General features: G+C 53.3%; 6 protein-coding genes and 1 non-coding gene across 7 annotated transcripts; 3 read left to right on the top strand and 4 right to left on the bottom strand.

Annotated features, from left to right (window-relative positions):
- Positions 1-636: 636 nt before the first annotated feature.
- SPSK_03743 (uncharacterized protein) lies at positions 637-989 on the top strand (the record flags this gene model as incomplete). The annotated part of the gene is made up of 2 exons (XM_016730577.1): positions 637-716; positions 785-989. The coding sequence occupies 2 exons, from the start codon at positions 637-639 to the stop codon at positions 987-989; spliced, it is 285 nt and encodes a 94-aa protein (XP_016585403.1).
- A 4,172-nt stretch (positions 990-5,161) lies between these two features.
- Positions 5,162-5,770, bottom strand: SPSK_03646 (uncharacterized protein; the record flags this gene model as incomplete). The annotated part of the gene is made up of 3 exons (XM_016730481.1): positions 5,162-5,620; positions 5,663-5,709; positions 5,746-5,770. The coding sequence occupies 3 exons, from the start codon at positions 5,768-5,770 to the stop codon at positions 5,162-5,164; spliced, it is 531 nt and encodes a 176-aa protein (XP_016585402.1).
- Positions 5,771-6,833: 1,063 nt separating this feature from the next.
- Positions 6,834-11,724, top strand: SPSK_02930 (uncharacterized protein; the record flags this gene model as incomplete). The annotated part of the gene is made up of 2 exons (XM_016729778.1): positions 6,834-7,903; positions 7,962-11,724. The coding sequence occupies 2 exons, from the start codon at positions 6,834-6,836 to the stop codon at positions 11,722-11,724; spliced, it is 4,833 nt and encodes a 1,610-aa protein (XP_016585401.1).
- A 969-nt stretch (positions 11,725-12,693) lies between these two features.
- Positions 12,694-14,064, bottom strand: SPSK_03374 (MFS drug efflux pump; the record flags this gene model as incomplete). The annotated part of the gene is made up of 1 exon (XM_016730212.1): positions 12,694-14,064. One exon carries the CDS (start codon positions 14,062-14,064, stop codon positions 12,694-12,696), a length of 1,371 nt encoding a protein of 456 aa, XP_016585400.1.
- A 14-nt stretch (positions 14,065-14,078) lies between these two features.
- SPSK_03610 (uncharacterized protein) lies at positions 14,079-14,813 on the bottom strand (the record flags this gene model as incomplete). The annotated part of the gene is made up of 1 exon (XM_016730447.1): positions 14,079-14,813. One exon carries the CDS (start codon positions 14,811-14,813, stop codon positions 14,079-14,081), a length of 735 nt encoding a protein of 244 aa, XP_016585399.1.
- A 2,912-nt stretch (positions 14,814-17,725) lies between these two features.
- On the top strand, positions 17,726-17,819 carry SPSK_11286. Its single transcript has one exon. It is a non-coding gene; the product is annotated as a tRNA-Ile (tRNA).
- A 429-nt stretch (positions 17,820-18,248) lies between these two features.
- On the bottom strand, positions 18,249-19,187 carry SPSK_03533 (uncharacterized protein; the record flags this gene model as incomplete). The annotated part of the gene is made up of 1 exon (XM_016730371.1): positions 18,249-19,187. The coding sequence occupies one exon, from the start codon at positions 19,185-19,187 to the stop codon at positions 18,249-18,251; it is 939 nt and encodes a 312-aa protein (XP_016585398.1).
- Positions 19,188-19,364: the final 177 nt, after the last annotated feature.

Genomic DNA, 19,364 nt, shown 5'->3' with positions numbered 1-19,364 from the left:
AAACTGGCAGGCGTTAGAGCCTCAATAGTTGCAGATCCACGCCGAAAATGGAAGGCACGGCCGGCATGCCCAGAAGGCTGCGCCTCACCAGGTGCTTGTCTGCCGCAAAAAAATAAAACGGAAAATGAGGGCGACGGCAAACAACAAACGAAAAATATAATCCGTTAATGAATAAAAATAACGAGGACGAATGAAATAAAAGCGATGCTTTACCAATGGTCGGTCGGTAGCCATTTGTGACAATGAAATCGTGGCGATGAGGCTCTCGGGGCATTTCATTTGTTTTGACAGGTGCGATGGGCCAATGACGTAGGGCGCCTGCGACGGATTCAATAGCCTTTTTGATAGCAAACCGCTTTAGTGCGCTAAGCTTTCACTGTCAAGGCAGTTGGCGGCGGCCAGGCCCGCATAACGCCGGCCAACCTAATTAGCACTATTGCAGTTCTAGCCTTTCTATCCTGCTTTTGAGTAGGTATCTTAGTACCTCTGGGGATTAGTAATTGCCAGACCGACAAGGCATGCGAACCGCCTTGGTTGCCTTGAGACAACCACACCGGCCTGCGCAAGGCGTTCACGGCTTCGGGCGCTCAAACTTGCAACCGCCACATTCTATATTGCCACCTACTCATTGACACAATGTCGAAGTCATCCGAGGATAGAGAGGCCGAAGTGCGGTCGTGGGGCTTTGCCCACGTCTTTACTTGGACGGATGGACCGTGAGTGGGATGCCCTGCAAATATCTCCCATCCACTGAGTCTCGTCCAGGGACTGACCGAATATCTAGAAACTCCTACTACCGGCCGCACAAGCACGCCGGCCCCACCACACGTCTCATCCTACGCGGCCAGTTGACAATTGCCTATCCAGACGCCCCTGGTGCCGCAACAAAGACCACACTTGGAGTCGGTGATCGATGGGATGTACCTGCGGGCATGAGCCACGAAGTCTGGGTTGGGCCGGAAGGCTGCACATATGTCATTGGCGAATAGATGTGCCAGGAGGCAGCAGTGGCTGCTACGACAGGAATGCCGTTAGTTTGAATGCAGGCACAGTTTTTTGTATTAGCAGATGCGTCGGTGAGGGGTCGAGTCAAAGTGTTTCGGGGCTATGGTCGGTCTACACAGCCGTTTTTGTACTTCTTACCATATATTGTCCGCGTACGACATGACTGAGAGCAAGAAGCTCTTCAAACAGCGTGGGAGGGCCTCAACATATATCGGACATGCCACAGCATTGGGCAGCCTAGATTTGCTTTGACGGCAGCACATTAACTGGTTGAGATGCTGACGGGCACGGCGACTATGAATAGATGTCTCACATTATGATCTCATAATCGCAAGACAGGCCGTCAACCGACTGTGCATAATTGATTACGGTATGAAGTACTTATCTATTGACCTCCAGTTCTGGATTGTCTATATTTACTATCCCGGGTTTGAAAGAAAAGAATAACGTGAAGGTGCCCGGAAGCGGGTATGTTTTGCATCCGCTACCAGACATCTGTTGTTCCCATTCTGGAGCTATGCCATTTTGCAGCATCAAATTTGCTCTGGGCACAGGCTACCCGGCTATCAGATGTAATACGGCAATGTGAACGGCCTCAATTGTTGATTAGGCCGTATTATGTTCTAGTCTTTTCTATCACTTTTTGCTATCTTTTGTCAAGACGCCGGGGTGGGTAAGGGAAAAGAAAATGGGGTTGAAAAAGGTGGTTGATGCGCGAAGGATGATAAAACAACGGGAAGCAAGTTCAGACGAAGTCAAACAACAAAAAAAAACATGTTTGGCGGCGTTACTTTTATTTATTTTGACCCATTTCAAGCAAATTTCCAGCTCCGTAAAACGAGCCTTGAAGATGATTGTCGTTCCCCTTGCAACGAAGCTGCCGAGAACAGTAAACTCTGAGTAGGGGAAACCCATGGATACGACAGTGTATCCATCTGCAAACCGAGCATCAATTTAACTCAAAATCAACACAATTCTCCACAAGGGGAACGGGTCTTGTTGCATCCGGGGGCGGGGAAGAAGGGCCAAGACCGGACCGCGTGGTTTGAGTGGCAGACAAAAATGTCCCCCTAATTGTGAGTCCGAAACAAGAAACGCATAAAACTGACGAAGGTGTCGCAGAAGTCCCTTTTTGGCAAAAATCGAGAGACGTTGCTTCGCGCAAGACAAATCTGGTGAATGCGCTCCGTGCAATCCCTGCTGAAAAGGCTGGAGGGGATTGCGTTTCAATCGGCAAAAGTCGACGCCGCGTGACGACTTCACTTGTTTGAGCACTCTCATACAGTCTGCCAATGAAGATCTAAAATGGTAACGTACATCAATTACGATCGTGCGTCGTAATCATTAACCGAATCGAGACGGAACAGTGTCTGCTTGATACATATTGTGACCGCTGACCACAACTCCATCTGTGGTGTCTCCGGCCTCTTGATCTGTGTTGTTTCCGAGGAGCCAGACGAATTGCAGCCGATGCCCTTGCCATGTCCGTCAGCCGGGGCTTGTGTACACTTACAGTATGTTGTACTTCAAGTATGACTAGAGTATAGAGTATAGAAAATGGTTGCATCGCACATCTTCGTGGAGTTCCGAGTGCAACAGGGTCACGATACACTTACCTTTGCTTCTGTTATTTTTGGAGTTTACACATGCATTCGTTCATCTCACTTTATTTTGATGTCTCAACCTTGGCAGAGTTCATGCTTTCGGAATGTAACTTTGATCAACCGATCAGAATTCATGAAAGACAAATGCACCTTGAGGAGTAGATACAAGATCAATTTCAGTGTGGTTGAGAGCTGCAAACAAAACACTCGACTGTAGTGTCAACCAAGCTGATCAGCATATGGTGCGTTACACGATTGTCTTTGATTTTATTTGCTTCTGCTGAATCACCCTCGTGTCCTACTTGATCTTGACTCATAAAGCATGGGCCGGCCGTCTAAGACATAAATTGTCTCTGGGTGTACCACGGCGGACATCTAGCCTGAGGAACGTTGAGGTGCGCGTGTTTGACTTGTTATTCAATAATTGCGATGAGGCGGAACTTCTGCAATCAATCCCTTTTCCTGCTGAGCGTCTACGTTGCACAAAGTACTTTGATTGGATCGAGCAAATTTATGGAGCAAAGCAAGACAATCCACGGAAATCCTCCTTCATTCCCGGTTTATTTCATATCGCATCAAGACAAAAGCGAGACGGAAAAGGACCAGCGCTGACCATTCTGGTTGTGCATCCCGTAGGAATATGAGAAATTGGCAGCTTACTCTGGTCAATTTGCTGCTGTGCTGCATGGATGTTGGATCCTACGCCCTGCAGGGGGCATCGAGACAGCTACCCAATGCCAGTATCGTGCCCACCAATGACTGGCTGGGCTTCTTGCATTGGGGCTCAGCAACGCATCGAGCACATCCACGCAGGAAATGGACTTTTGCTCTCTCTGTGGGTGGTGGTCTTTGAAGGTCCCTCAACCTTCTCCTGGAAACATCCACGCAAGGATTCTTTGATGTGTGCTAGGATGCCGCTTTCGAAATGAGAAATAAATCACTGAACGGCGACCATCCCGATACCACGCTACAGAGACGCTACCGGCGACGAAGCTGGCTCAACGGCAATAGGGTGCACGCTCGCGGGCTTCCGGGAGCAGGGGCTAAAGGGCGCAGGCCCTCGACACTTTATTTTCCGCACTTTTATGTCCCAAAGACGTGTATGCACCTTACCCACAAGTGATACGGATAATCCAGCGTCGTATCACATCAACAACCTCATTTCATTAGCAAATACTGTTTTTAGAAATTTGTTTGCTGGGAGCTTGACCTTGTCTTCTGTACTTCGTACGATTGGCCTATGTCGCTGACCGCTCTACACATAAGTACAATGTACGAGTAAGTCCACCTGCCAGGGCAGGGCATCGTCCGCTCTTCGCCTGTCACATTTCTTCTCCGCTCGTAGTTCTTCGCCGGGACCGACAGGGCAGATTAAAATGCCGTACGAGCCAAGGCTGGCCGAATGGACCCTGAGCCTAGTTCCGTTGTTCGTATTGTATGGGCGTTTTCTTCAGGCATCTGCCCCATCTGCTCACACCATCTCCATATTTCCCTTTTGTATCATTTTTACCGTATTTTCCGTACCCCGTACTCCGTACTTTCCACGTCAGCCGCCTTTTCCTTCTTTTTCTTTATTTCGGAAAGCGTAAGAATTGTGTGCGATGTACGGAAATGCGTGAGAGCTGCAGCTCAAATGAGCCTCTCATCCTGCAATGGCGAATATGGTCTAGTACTCCTTTCTCGTTGCTTCCTTCCACCTTAGCGTTGCTCTCAAGCTTACGCCGCCCTCATATGCTCTTGTCTCCTGTCCAGCCAAAACTAAATAGAAAAAGCCAATCGTTGACGGCCACCTTTTGAAGGTCTGAAACGCGTCCGTCCAGCCGCCCCAAACGGCCGTGGCGGTCTGGCCACTCATTTTGCCGCTTCCTTTTCTTGCTTGATTCATGGCTTTGCGATCGGTATTCCTGGCGAGTTGTTGTTGAGCAGTTTTGATTTGGTCTCCTAAGCGGCGCCACGCAGGTAGTGGCCAGCATGGACGGTGTTGTTTGCCCCTTCCTCACCTTGGACGCTGGAGCGTGTTGTTGCTCCTTCCTGCTGTGCTTGCGATTCGACGTCCACAAATCTGGCAGGAACGAAAGCCAAGCACAGAAAAGATGCAAGATGCGTCGTTCTCCGTACGTCTTTCCCTCCTCAAACAGGTGCGGAGTCTTTAAATGAAACTGCATTGCATTCCAGCAGATCGAGAAAGTGCGACAGGGGTGTCGCTCTTGCCTCGCACCATCAATCAAACGCCCCTGCGTCCCTTCCTTTTGCGCGCGTACTACTTTCGCAATATGGGTCCCTCAATACACAGTATTTGCAGGAAGGAGCGTGCAGAGCCGCCTTCCCCATACAGAATACATGCAGTCAATACGGGGGGAGCAGGAAGACAACAAGAGCATCCAATCAACAAAACCTCAACAAATCCTACTGAGTACTTCCACCCAGTCCTCTCACCAACCGAAAAGCCAGGGGTCGTCTACCGCTGTAGCCCGTCTAGGCATAGTGGCCAAGGCCGCACCCGCACCCCCTTCGTCTTCGCCCTTCACACGCGCCTCGTGTACTGGTCCAAGTCAATTAATGGGAATAGACCAGGGGTGAACAGCTCCCGGTGGAGACTGGCAGTGAGGTGAGAGATGGAGGAAGGCCTTGAGATGTACGAAGTAGGCCATTGCTGGGTTGCATGACAGCTGCAACCTCTTCGAGGTCAAAACACGGCTCAATGGCTGATGCAGATTCAGCAGCAGAGCACCACCACCCGCAACCACCAACGGACTTGCATCGACCCCAATCCGGCCTGCTCTGTTCACCCGACTATGCCATAGGCGCCAACGTCTGCTTTTGGTCGTCCTGCTCTGGCTTCCTGCTTTCCTTTGGTACGACCGTGTCCAGTCAATCCACGGGCGGGTAGCAATGCTGTGGTCCCCAGGCTCGTTCTCGGTAAGTGCTGACAGGGTCTTATGTCTCTCCTCCTTTGACCGCTTGCTTTCACCTCCAGTACGCTGGCCGTTGTCCCCAATAAACCACTCATACTACTCAGTTTGTTGTGCTGTCATACATGATTGTTGTCTAACATTGATCATAGGAAGGCCCTGTCTCTTCGGTCCTCGCATCTCATCACCTGCAACTTTTTTTTTTGTCATTCTTTGCCTCGTACCCTCCGCTTTGTCTGTGGACTCCATCTTGGCATATGTTGATACGACATAATTGCACGCCCCTCCGTCTGCTTGCTTCCTCTCCACTTCGACTTCAGCCACCAGTCGTGATCGACGGCGAGCCTGTTTCCTTGTTCTTCAGATCTGTTTTCTTTTCTCGCCTCACTCCCCTCCTTTGCTACCCTCTCTCTCCTCTTCTTCCTTTGTTCTTTTCTGCGTTCCCCCGTACCAAAGGGCTCTTCGAACAGCTCATCACCTTGACGGGTGTTGAGCAAGGAAGTCTCGACTTCGACAAACCGGGCCCCTTTCCCGACATTTCTTCTCCTAGATGCTCTCCTCGCCTCCTTTTCTTCTCCTTGTTACTTGGATTTTCGTCTCATAGTTGCTTGCCCGGGATCGGTGCTTGTCTCTCCGCGTCACGACTTTTTTGTCCTCGTATTTTACGTCTACACCATCGACGCCTGAATTCAAGTGTCTTTTCTTGCCCATTGAGCCTGCTTTATATAGAGGACACTCCCAACTTTTCCTTCCATCCGGTCCTCCGTCAATCTTTGCTCTTGATCCTAACCAGCATCAATATTCCTGCATTGAAGCATATATAGCCTCCAGAAACGATCTACATACGTCCCCCGTTCTAGCATCGGCCACCTTCTCTTTTCGTGCCTCTCGCCACTCAATGCCAGCTTCTACTTGACATTTTTCCGGCCTCAACACGCTTCTCCAGTTCCTCTCGACCTGCCGCCTCTCCACTGCCAGCTATTTACATGAAGCCGCCTATTGCATCCACTGCTTGTGTAGCGGCTGCGCAGGTATAGAGCATAGCTCTGTATGCTGCCCTGCGGTTCGGTTTGACGGCATGGGAGTTTCAATCGCCTGCATTGTCCACCTGAGCCGTCGTTCTTGTCCAGAACCCACTACCGGACGGGAGAACCAACATTTGTGACCATACCCTCTCATCCTCCTCTGTTCCGGCTGTTTGCGCCTCGTGCGCCGCTTCTCCCTCGAACCTCGCCTCTCATGCCTTGTGATCGTCTAGCCGTCTTTCAATCTCAAGGGTTCCCGTTTCTGCTTTCTTCCTTTTGAAGCCGAGATGGGGAACCAGCCATCATCCGAGGCCTATGGGGAGCCTCTTTCTGTCCCGCCGCCGCCGCATGAAGACCGTCCTCTTCCACCACTCCCTCCTCTCTCAAACCACGCCTCTCGCACCTCGCACATCGCTCATTACTCCCACGCCTCCGCCTCTACCTCATTATCTGCGTCTGCTGCTGCTCTCTCTGCCTCTGCTGCTCCTTCTGACTCTGCTCAAAGGTTGTCCAAACCCCGGGTCCGTTCGACAGCTGCCCTGTTAAAGAGCTCGGATGTTGCTGCAAAGGGTCCAGGCTCTGGCTTGAGACGCTTGTCAACCGCTGGAATAGCTCATCTCGTCACCTCATCCTTCTCCTCTCCCAATACGACCACATCGTCATCCTTCGCCACCCGTCGCCGCTCTTCCTCTAAATCGCGGCCACTCCCTCTCCCACCACCCTCTCTCCTCCCACCGTCACCAGGAGCGCAGAGTCCGACCGTCTTCACGTTCGAAGAAGCCGTCGCCGCTGCCTCTAATCAGCGGGGCTCTTTTGCTTGGCACCCACCGGTTTCATCAGTCTACCCTTCTCCCAGCCTTGATCTCGAGCTCCTCCAAGAACAACAAGCCCTCCAGCTCGCGTTTGAGTTCCGTCAACAGCAGAACCTGCTTGAGTTCCACCAGTGGCAGCGGGAAACGAAGAAGCTACTGCGAGAGCGTGAGCGGCGGCGCTACACCAGCTACGAGTTTGGATTTTATGACCAAGCCGTCACCGACACTGAGCTCGACGACGAAGACGACGAATTCCTTGAAAGGGGGCGCCAGCAGCTACAACAACTGAAGCAGAAGCAAAAGCAAAAGGAACGGCCAAGGCGGTCTTCCGTTTCTTCCTTCTTTCGGTCACGGTCCTCGCAACGGTCTAGCCTGGACCTAAATCGACCGGACGACCGTGACTACCGTGATTTTCGTGACTACCAACGGCGAAACAGCATCGGTTCGGTGTACCGCGGCACTGGCGACCGAACTGCGTGGGATATCGGCTCCATGACGCACGACCAAGTCTTAGGCCAGTACTATGGTGCATCGCTTTCCGAGAAGTGCGTGACTGCTCCCTCTCTCCCTCCCACTTTGTTTTCCCCTCTAACATGCACCCAGTTGGCCACCACAGGCCGGTTCTCGCACCTCTTGGAACTACGACATGTCGTCATATGCGGCCAAGCGACTGCTCCATATGGTCGACGACAACCCCATGGATAACAGGCTCGAGCAAGCGTCAGTAGCATCAGAGAGTAGGTACTCCATGGTGTCTGAAGTGACTTGGAAGAGCTCCCACCCTGTCCGCTCCGAAAGCCCAACCCTCGCCAGGGCCAACTCGGATCTTTCCCTCTACGCCCCTGTCCGGAGAACATCGATCGTTCAGATCCCTGGCGTGGCCACACGTAGAAACAGTACGAGCAGCTTTACGAGCGTTGGTGGTGCATCGATGCGACCTGTGTTCCGCCACAGCCATCCTGCCACAACCCCAAGTCTTTCCCGACGTACATCGTTCGAGTCAACCGGTAGTCGCATCATGTCGATGCCGCCACCAGAGCTTCAAAGACTTGAACTGAGTGCCGACAACACCGCTAGATCAACGGCCCGTGTATCAACACCTCCCGATGGCGAGTACAACACCATTGGAACTTTCAAACTGGGCTCGTTACGTATTACGAACGGAGCTGAGAGCCCTACGTCTTCGCCCGAAACAAAAAGGGCGCGGAGAGAAAAGGAACAGGCGGCCCAAGACGAGGCGTCGGCACGCAACCAGGCCCACGCCGCAGCGGAGCGAACACGAGCCTTGGCTGCTCTATCGGCGAATAGTGACACAAATTCCAATGCCGTCATCACCGTTACAAACGAATCGTCGGCAGCCGAGAAAAGCGATGGCGGTCGCAAAATTAGTCCCCTCTCGCCGGCCCTCTTCCAACCCCCCGCTGAGCTCTTTGCCGGAAACGTGCCAAAACCTGTCGTCATTCACGAGCTGCCCGCTCGCGAGCCTGTCGTCTCTCCTACTGAGCTTCCCCAAATTGAGGTCTTGCAAGACATCTTTGCCGATTTCGAATTCAGCTCGTTTTCGTTTGAAGACACGGTTCCTGTCACCTCGGTTGAACCGCCGTCCGAGCTGCCAACTCTCGTACAAGCAACGCTGCAAACAACATCCAAAGCAACCGCCCAGGACGATCTGCTCTTCGATGAAGATGATCACAGCACCTCTGGCTACGCCGATGCAGAGGTTCTCGATGTCCGTCTCGATCCGAATGCAAAGGCTTCGACCAGCCGTGGCAAGTCTGAGGCTGTGATAGCTCGGAAGAGCGCCCACAGTATGCAGAGCGTCAGCCGATCCGACAGTGGCTTTGTTTCGAGCCCAACATCCGAGTCATCTCGCAAGCCGCTCAGCAAAGCCGACTCTGGCTACAGCTCCAACGTATCTCTGCGGTCGTTCAAGCAGGCTGCGGCAAAGCTTATCAATTCTGGTTCCAAGGCGGTCAACCGACTCTCTGCTGATAAAGATGCGAACGCACAAGGTGCCGAGAGGCAGTCATTCATCATTGACGAGCTGCAACTTCCAAGCCCCACCATTAACAGCCCTGATATGGAATTCCGGTCAATGTCTCCGGCCACCAATATGCAGATCAAGAGGAAACCAGTCCCGGTAAGCGAGGCCCCGCCTCCGCCACCGCAAAGGGATGCTCCTCTACCTCCAGCTCCGCTGCCAAAGCCACAGACTATGTCTCCAGATAATATGTCTAGAGATGCGCTTCCTCTCTCGCCTAACAGCATTTCGTTGACCGGCACCTCAACTCCTGCGACGTCAGAGTCGTCTGTCCCCGGTCTACAATGCAGCGCTCCGGCGATGAGCAAAAAACACCACGCGGCACCATTGCCACTCGACAACATCCCGCCCGTGCCTCGTTCCGGCAGCCAAGCGTCGCCCGCAAGAAGCCCAGTTCTCTTGACACCTGCCAGCGTTAAATCAGACGGCTCGATATCGGCTCACAGCATTGGCAGTGGCCCTCAACGACCTAGCAAGCTTCTTCGGTTCCTCAGCTTCGCTAACGTCTCGCGCAACGGCTCCCCTGCCAACAAAGGTCCTCCGTCTGTGCATGTGACACACATTGAAGAGGACGACGCAGCCAATATTCCTTCCGTTCCAAGCAATGTCAACGACAACTTGCGTGAGCACACGGGCCTGTTTCCCATGACCACCAAACGACTAGCTTTGAAGACACAGATGAGCAGGGATACACTCAAGACCATCTTCAGTGTTGGCAGCCTCGAGACACGGAGCAGCAGTGACCTTTTTTCCAAGGCGAAGGATAGCATGCCAAGCGACCCACCCGTCCCATCAAATCGCCGGAATACATTCCAGGGCCCGTCCTCGCTCGTTTCTGCGGCGGCTGCTGCCGTCAATCCTCTGAAGGCCGTCACTAAACGCAGATCCCGCCTTTCCATGAGAGTGGACTTTACCGACGAGTTCGAAGAAGCGAGTCATGCCGAGGAAGCTCAGGAGCACCGAGACCGCTCTTCCACCACGGCCACCCCCGAGCCATTGCAGGAAAGCAAAGTTAAAACAAGCCGGCGATCTTGGCTTCGCTGGAGCAGAGAAGGGGACCGACAGACGCCTAGTCCGGGAAAACCCTCGGATGACGATGCTTCCGACCAGGCCGCTGGTCAAGAACAAGGAACCAATATAACCGACGAGTCTGCGTTTGGAGCAGGTCGCCTCCGCCGCACAGAGTCTCGATCTTCGTCGATCATTAGCAGGACCATGAGCCTTACTTCGCAGCTCGAGCGTTCTCTCAGCTTAAAGATCACGTTCCCCAAAATCTCGATGTCGCGCCCTTCGACGTCCGACCGCCCGGCTATACCGATTTCTGCTTTTTCTACTGCGTTCAATAACAGCCAGGCGCCGTCTCCGAGTCTTCCAAGCCCACTATTTGCAGGAGTCATGGAACAGCAACGGCGGGCTATGCCACAAGATGCCTTTGCAGCCGCCTCGCCACCTGTGAGTGCCCGGATGCAACAAATCCGCCCGACTGTGCTTCGAGTCCCCCCTCCTCTACGTCCGCAGTCTGCATCACCAAGTGAAGCAGGATGTCGCCGCCCGTCGCGCCAGAGCAGCCAAGACAGTCTTTACAACTCGGCGTCCGCCCAGTATTACCGGGTGGCCAGCCTCGCATCTGCTACGGACTACAATGATACCAGCCACATTACCGGTACCATTGTTGCATCGCCACCGCCGCTCGATTCGCCATCGCACTCGCACTCAAACTATCCCAACCTAGAGGCTCAATTCGGCCAAGACTATAGTAATGGTGTGGACCGACACCGCCGTGGTTCCCTAGACAGCTTACCTCACGCACATCGGTCTGTTTCTCTTTCCGGAAACGACACGCATATGGCGTTTGTGGCAGCTGGAGGGGACATGTTCAATCGGCACAGACGGAGTGACAGCCAGGACAGTGAGCCGCGTGTCATCCGACATCGCGCAAGCTTTAACGGGTATAGCCTTGGCCCCAGCCAGTCCTGGAACGGGGACAGCTACTCAATATCCCAATCAAACCGGCCTAAGCGGAACCCTCCGCAGATGTCAAACGGCTACACAGGCCAAGTGATGGACCCATTTGGTGGCGGCCATCGGCGGAGCGGCAGCGCAAGCAGCGGACCTGTCGATTTCTACAAGATTCAACAGCAACAAGCCTGGGATTATTACTACCAGCAGTATGCACGACCTCCTCCTAATGTCGTACGAGGTTCGCATCATCGCAACAGGAGCATGGGCTCTCGCCATGGCCCAGTTTCCGGTCCTCAAGCGCCCTATCGAATTCTCCACAGCTACAACTCGCCAGCATACCGTGGTGTGCCTATTTGGGGATAAGCAACAATCATGTCTGCTTTTCATTCTCTCTTTTCTTGTCCTCATTTTCTTAAATTTGTTTCCGATTCAGTCTTTTCCGTGGTCGATCGCACTTTACCCATTTACCCATTTTATTCCTACGTTTTGATACCCTTCGACTGTGGCTTGCACCAAAACACCTCGAACAGCTCCTTCTTCAACGAATGCGCTGTTGACTCTTTTAGTCTGTGCAGGAGCTAAACGGTTTTCAGCATCATACCATTACTTTCTTTGATAGTTCGAAAGACACTCAAATTGTCCGTCTTTTCGGATCTCGCGCTTTTTCTTTTGTCACTCGTTACCCACCTATTACGAACGAATACGGCCGGGTTGTATTTTTATCGGTGTCTATGGTTGCACTCCGTTGCAAAGAACGGAAAGTTGGTGCGGCTTCTCGTACACGCTCATTACTTTGGCGCCCCCGTTTTTGAATTTTTCTTTTTGTTGGCCCTGTTTTGGATCTCTCAAGATTGCTTTATTTACTTTTGCGGGATAGATTTTGGAACGGATTCGATTGCCTTTTTATATTTTGGATATAATAGCATATAGCGAACAAAGGTTGCACATGGATGGGAGAATTTGAAATTATTGGAATAAAGCACACCAATTTGACAGACACAAACATACCACGTCGACTTCAAAAACAACAAGCCTATTTGAACACTACGATCCTTTGGGCCAAAGTATGTCAACTACGTTCGATGTACATTGCTTCTTGTCTCGCCCTGTCAACATTATTAGTGATTATTGACTAGCTTGTCTTAGCTAATTTGTTGCTCGTTAAGGTTTAAAACGCAAAATGGATCCTGCCCTCCGCCCCCCATCCTCCAACAACACGAGGCAGAAGATTACAATAACGACCGACCGACCGACAGACCGACCAACAAGGTAGCTGCTGACCACACGGTTCCTCTGATTGTATGCCACCGCAAAGCACAACGTTGAATTCGCTCAAATGACCACGGAGATGTGGTCATCCATGTACATGCCAATGTCGTCCATGAACAGACTGGCAATCATGGAGATGACGCCGAAGCCGATGCTGATATAATACACGAACGGGTAGGCACCGGCGTACGCCTGCTGGCCGGCGGTTATGATTGAGTGATATAAGGCCGAATCGGGCCCGCCGATGCCCTCGAGACCGGCAATGACTTCCGTCTGGGACGTGGCCGTCAGCATAATGACCTGGCTAATCAAGGCCGTCACGTTGGTGACGCCCGTGGAGCCCGTCGGCGACGCGGCTGCGGCGCTCTGCACGCCCTGGAGGACAGTGCCAATCAGCTCGGACTCGAGGCGCGGTACCAGCTCGTGCAAGAAGACGTTGTAGTAGACGCAGTAGCCGACGGCGCCGCCCACGACGCGGACAGCCAAGGTGATGGCCGTGGCCGTGGCAATCAGGTCCTCGGGGCAGATAACCATGGCGACGAGTGATGCGGGAACGACGATGCCGCCGACACCGAGACCGGCAAGGACCAAGATGACATAGACGGCGGCAAGGTTGTCGAGCGTGGCGGCGGCCAGCGAGCCGCAGCCGGCCGTCATGACAACGCTGGCGCCAAAGAGCAGCCAGCGGTTGCCGCCGCGCCAGCGGGTCAGGATGGCGAGCGAGATGATGCAGCCGATGAGGACAGACAGGGCAAAGGGCAGGCCGCGCAGGCCGACGCCGACGGGATCGTGGCCGTACATGTTGTAGGCCTGCGAGGGCCACAGCATGAGGACGGAGAAGAAGTTGGCGCCGGACACAAAGGTGATGACGAGGGCCAGCCACATGGTGCGTGTGCGGGGCGGTGGGCCGGTGGCACCTTCGTGGTGAGGGCCGACGAGGCGGCGTGGCACCATGGGGTAGGGCGCGAAGCGGGACTGCCAAAAGGCAAAGGCAACCAGCAGCGCAACGCCAATAATCAGGGGTGCCAAGACGTGGGCGCTCGACCAGGCATACTGGTAGCCGCCCCAGAGCAGGCCGGCGACCAAAAGGACAATGCCGCCAATGGATAAGACGCCGCCGACGACGTCGATGCGCGGCAGAATCTCACTGCGCCAGGAGTGGAAGCCGGCGCTGTTGGCACGGGGCGGTGGGTGGTAGAAGACGGCGAGGACGAGCAGGCCGGCAAAGGAGTAGACGGCGGTCAGGACACCGACAAAGCGCCAGCCGGCGTCAGTGGCGATGAGATTGGCCCAGAGGACGGCCGGGCAAAAGGGCAGGATGGTGAGGATGAGGAAGCCAATGTACTTGCCGCGCTGGCTGGTGGGCGCGATTTCGGCGGTGCCGGCCAGGGCGGTCAGCTCGTTAATGCCGGCGCCGACGCCCGAGACGGCCATACCGGCTGTTTTGGTCAGTCCGGGGCAATGAAATGTGTAACACAACACAAAACGGGAGGAAGGAGTGAGGACCAACCAATAAACGAGTTCATGTTGTGGGCAAAGGCGCAGACGAGCTGGCCGACGACGACAAGGCCGCAGCCGAGCAAGGCGACATAGCGACGGCCCATGAGGTCGGACAGGGCACCGACAAAGGGGCAGACGGCGGCCGAGGCCAGCAAGTTGGCCGTGATGAGCCAAATCCAGCGGTCGACGCCGCCAAGATCGCCATAGACAATGGGCGGGATGCCGCCCCAGAAGTAGACGGGAATCTGGGCGCTTGTCCACAGAAACGCCATGCCCACGAGGGCCATAAACCGAGCGCTGTTCATCGGTTGGGAAGTTAGCGTTGTGCTACGGCACGGAGTGGAAAATACACAACATACTGGCGCCTTGGCTTCTTGCCGGCGTGCTCCTGTTTGGTCGCCGTCGGCCTCCACCTCCATGGGCTCAATATTCTGCATGCGGCTTGACTCGTCCGTCTCGTAGACGGTGACTGTGTTTTCTTTTTCGTTCTGGCTCTGTTTCTGGCCCTGGCTCTGTTTCGGTTGCTGGCTGTGGACAGCTTGGTCTGTAGCTGCCGAGGTCGAGGACGTCGAGGCAGCGGCTGTGATCATGGTTGTGGTCGAGGCCGATGGAGATGTGGAGCAGATGGCTTCGTCGTCGGTTGACGGCAAGCGCACCGATTCTTTTCCGTGGAAACTCGACATGTTTTGAATTAGAGCGAGGGGAGAGAGGGAAAGAAAAGAAAATCAAGGAAATAAGAAGAAAATATGAACAGGGGGGGACAAAGGAAAGATGTTGGTGTCCTCTCTTATGATTCTTGAAAGTAAATAAGAAAAAGATGGAGAAGATGAAATGGGGGCAAAGATGAAGAGAAAGAAACAAGGAAACAGAAAGACAAGGTAAAAGACAACAAGTTAAACAGGCGTACCAGGGGAACGATGAAAAACGCTGCAGAGAAACGAGAATTATAGGTACTGCACCAGGAGAGTCAATCAGGAGAGCCGAAGAAAGGGGAAAGAGACATAAAGAGTGGAGGGTGCGACGACAAAAGGAAATAACCAAGACGAGATAGGAGACCAACAACAGGAAAGATACAGGCACAAGGTGGAACAACAGAATGGCAGACGGAGTTAACGGGACGTGGAGGCACCATCAACATGGCATACATAGGATGCATACATGCCGAGAGTTCTGGCCTGCATCTGCAGTATATTCAGGTGAACCGCGACGGATGTCTCTACAGGGTGGCCCACGCTCTTCTTGGCTCTTATTGATCAACTGCTTCGACATCCAAGAAAACCTGTGATCCTTGACAGTCGTCGACCGCATGTGGCGCCGCCTCTCCTTCTTGTCCTATTCATTAAAATAGGGACTGGATGCAGCGGAGGGAGTTGAGGCGATACGTTATAGCCGTCTTTTTTTGTTGGTCTGGAAACATTCCTCACGTTTGGTGTCTCTTTTCCCTTCCACTCCTCTCTTGGCTGTATTGCTTGGCTCTTGTCTGTACCACGCAATGGTGAAAATTTGTGTGCACCCTCTGTCTCTTGCTGCCTTTGTGCCACGCCAGGGTTCGCTTGCCACCATCCCGAGATCTGTATGTGTGTGCAGGGGCAGAGAAAGGAAAGGAGAGATTGCCTACGAGGGATATGTGCCCTGCTCGACCAGGAACATTGTTGCGGAAATAAAGGGCCAGGGAGGCAAGACGAAAATCACAGGCGAATATATGGGTTGCAGGGCAGTGCATGGTAGCACAGACGGGAAATGGTCTGGTCGTACAAGCCGTTGTGCAGTTTCCGAGTTTTTTTTTTCCTTTTTTTTTTAGATCCTCGATCATTTTCAAGTCCAGGTACCAGTTGAGCCGAAATCTTCATGTTTGGCTCTCCTTCATAATTTCATAATTAGTTGAATTGCTTCACTACGACGTGCATCGTACTGTATCAATAGTATTGCTGTTTGTAAACAAAGCAGACATCTCATGCAATCGACAAGCACGTGTGCGGCCATAAGACGACTCGGCCAGCCGCATCCGCCCTCATCCCAAAAGAGGGGCAGTGATACTCCATATTTCGCACCCGTTTCACTCTCTGCTCGGCTAAGACACGAAATGGCACAACGAGAAGAAAAGAGGACGAGGACGGGTTTTCTGCAGTCGAGACAAGACGCAGAAGAGACAAGTGGGAGCACATCAAAACGAGTCCTCGGCCGTGAGGGAAGATTTGAGGTAACGGTGTACAAGAAGAGGAGGATACGGTTAATCAAGACGAGGTTGGAGCACAGAAGGGTGGAGGAAGAAGATATGAGAGGATAGACTATAAACGATACGAACAAAGAGAGAAAGAGAGAGGGAACGAGGAGGAGAATAGGAACAAAACAAAAATGAATAGGCCCAAGACGAGAATACACCCTACCACAGTTACTGCCAGTAACTTGCCCTTATCTGCCTTGCTTTTTTTTTCCTCTGCCCGTACACTGCTCTTTAATGAGTGTGGTAGTACACATACAACCTGATACAAGCCTTTATCGTCCGCCAACGTCGCACGAAGCGAGTATGGGAGAAAGGGCAGTTTGTTCATTGGCAAGCTGCAGGTCCGGCAAAAAAAGGAGAAAATGAAAAAGGGGCAACCCAGACGAAAAACAAAAAAGAATAGAGAAAAGTATAGGCGTGTGCCAAGTTAAGACGGAGGACACGAGAAAGGGGGACAGCACAGCATGCGGAGGGAAAACCCGAGTTGGAGGCGCCAAACAGGGGCGAGGAGCAAACAAACACGATAGACAGGATGGACACATGGGCGCACCGAGTTGAGGCCGTGATAGGCTGGTCTCACTTGCGCTACAAATTCAGATACAACCCGAGCTGGAGGCACTGCAAACACGGGATCACAGGCAAGTCATCGAGACTGTCAACGTGAGACAGGACGAGGAGAAGCAAACGAGACTGGCAGAGAGCCATGAGAACAAGAATGTAAAAGGTAAGATTGGATAGACAAGTCCGTGTGGATAGAGGCAAAATGGCGCAGAAATCAGTCACAATTGGATCTCAGACGAAAGACACGAGTTAAACAGTTGCCACCCCCTTGGCCGGGCTGAAGATGTTCGCAACGCCGACTTATTGTCCCAAGTGGCTATGAGAAGCCAGGCCTAGTCGGGACAAAATTCATACTGTCTACAGAGAGATCCCTACATCCTTCACGTCCAGGACATGGGGAAAAACAAGGTGACGCAGAGTCACTTAATAGTCTTTGTTTAATTATCGTCTGGCTGTCATGAGGTGTTACTTTACTTGGTAATTTTATATGGTTTCTCTGTTTTTGTAATATTTTGTTCTCCCTTATGTAAAAAGGACACTCATCTATCCATTCATTTTGTTCCGATGCAGAACTGAGCAAAGCCATCATCTCGCAGACGACCCGGACGCAACTGGTGCTGTAATTTCCTCTGTTTTTTGGATGACAAGAACACAAAGACAATCAATAAATAAACGGCAATATCCATCGATGGTTTCTATTCTTACATCATCTCATGGCATTACGCTTACTTTTTCCACCCGGTGCTCTTCCTACCTAAGCCCTCGGAAGCGCCGTCTTCGCCCATCAGGGCCTGTTTCCGCCAATTGAGCGGTTCCGTGGTGCAGTTGGTTAGCGCATCGTACTAATATTTCCTGCAAAAGAAATCCAATGCGAAAGTCGAGGGTTCGAGCCCCTCCGGGACCATTTAGTTTTGTCTTTTTGCACTTTTTTCTTTCTTTCCCTTCAATGTATATAGACAATTTTACAAATATACTACCATTTGAATGGTTATGAGTCCTCAATCGTGGCCTGAAAATGGTCTCGTCTCTTGCCTCGTAACAGAGGGAGTTGATTACTCTGAACAAGGCGGTATTCGCTCCCAGAGTACCATACTCATCGCATTTGTCCTTACAGTAAACACAAAAATACAATTCATTAAGGAAACGCAAGGCGGCGTTCTCGCAGCGGCCGGCCAACGGGTATACAGTAATCGAACAGGATAACATACAGTAAACGCAAAACACGACACACTTCATACCAACACCGTCATTAACAATAGCTCCGGACACCAGCGCGGACATCAATCGGGGCGCGGCACCAAGCTTGGCTGCCATTACTCGCCGCCGTCATGGACTACCCGAAAAAGTCCTGGGCGCCGCTGCCGCCGGCCGTCTGCTGCAGCTCTTTGCCGAGCTGTTCGCGCAGCTCCTCCTCGAGCAGCAGGTCTTCCTTTTCCTGCTCGAGCGTCTGCTGCTCGAGCGACGCCTGCTCCTTCGCGGCACGGGCCGTCTGCTCGGGATGCTGCGGCTGGGCCAGCAGCTTGGCGCGCCGCGCGCTCGCAATGTAGTTGGACACGTCGCGCGCGCCGACGTTCTTGCGGTACTTGAGGCGTAAAAAGGTGACAATCTGCTTCATCTTCATGTCCATCTGCAACAGCACGTCGATGCTGTCCTTCTGGTCCGCGTCCAGCGACCGGTGCACGCGGTGCGCAAAGACGTCTTCGCTGGGCGCGTGGTTGTGCACCGAAAACTGCGCGCCCGTGCGGTGCCGCACCTGCCACAGCCCGTCGCGCCGCTCCTTGACGTACACGGAAAAGTGGCAGTCCGTCCGCCGCGACGCCGCCCGCTGGCGCTTCATGACGCGGTTTGGATCGCGCCCGCGGCCCGAGCGGTCGCACGAGTACATGGCCGTCGTCAGGCCGCCCGACGTCTGGAACGACCGCGATGTGATAAATGCGTAGCCGTGCGCAGCCGCCAACGCGTTGATCGCCTTGTACGCGTCCTCGCGCGAGTGGTACACGGCCTCGGGCGGCAGCACTTCGGGGCCGAAGCCGGGAAACCCGTCCGGGTAGACCTGCGTTGCTGCCATCGGCGGCGCCGTGGCGCTGGGGGTGTGGCCCACAAAGGAGTCGTCTGCATTCGCGCCCCCCTCTGCGTGTGTATTTGCCCCTGCCATCGGTTCTGTGGCCGTGCCGGCACTCGCATTCACTGTCGCATGGTGATTCGGCGTCGCGGGCATCGCCGCCATCGGCACCGCGGCCGCGGCGGCGGATTTGGCGGCACCGGAGCTCATTGTGGCCGCTGTCGCATGCTTTCGCGCTTTCGTGCGAACCCAGCGAGGGCTGTACGGTCCCCTGAATAAAGAGCGGGAAGACGAGAGCGAGCGTACAGAGGGGACGGTTTCAATGTCCGGCGTCGAGATGGGGACGATTGACAAAGCTACACGCCGTGCTCCGTGCTGGCGTACCAT

This window comes from Sporothrix schenckii (assembly GCF_000961545.1).
Source record: "Sporothrix schenckii 1099-18 chromosome Unknown Cont47, whole genome shotgun sequence".
Taxonomy (NCBI): Eukaryota; Fungi; Ascomycota; class Sordariomycetes; order Ophiostomatales; family Ophiostomataceae; genus Sporothrix; species Sporothrix schenckii.
The sequence above is the reverse complement of the archived record's forward strand: the minus strand, read 5'-3'. Positions and strand labels throughout refer to the sequence as shown.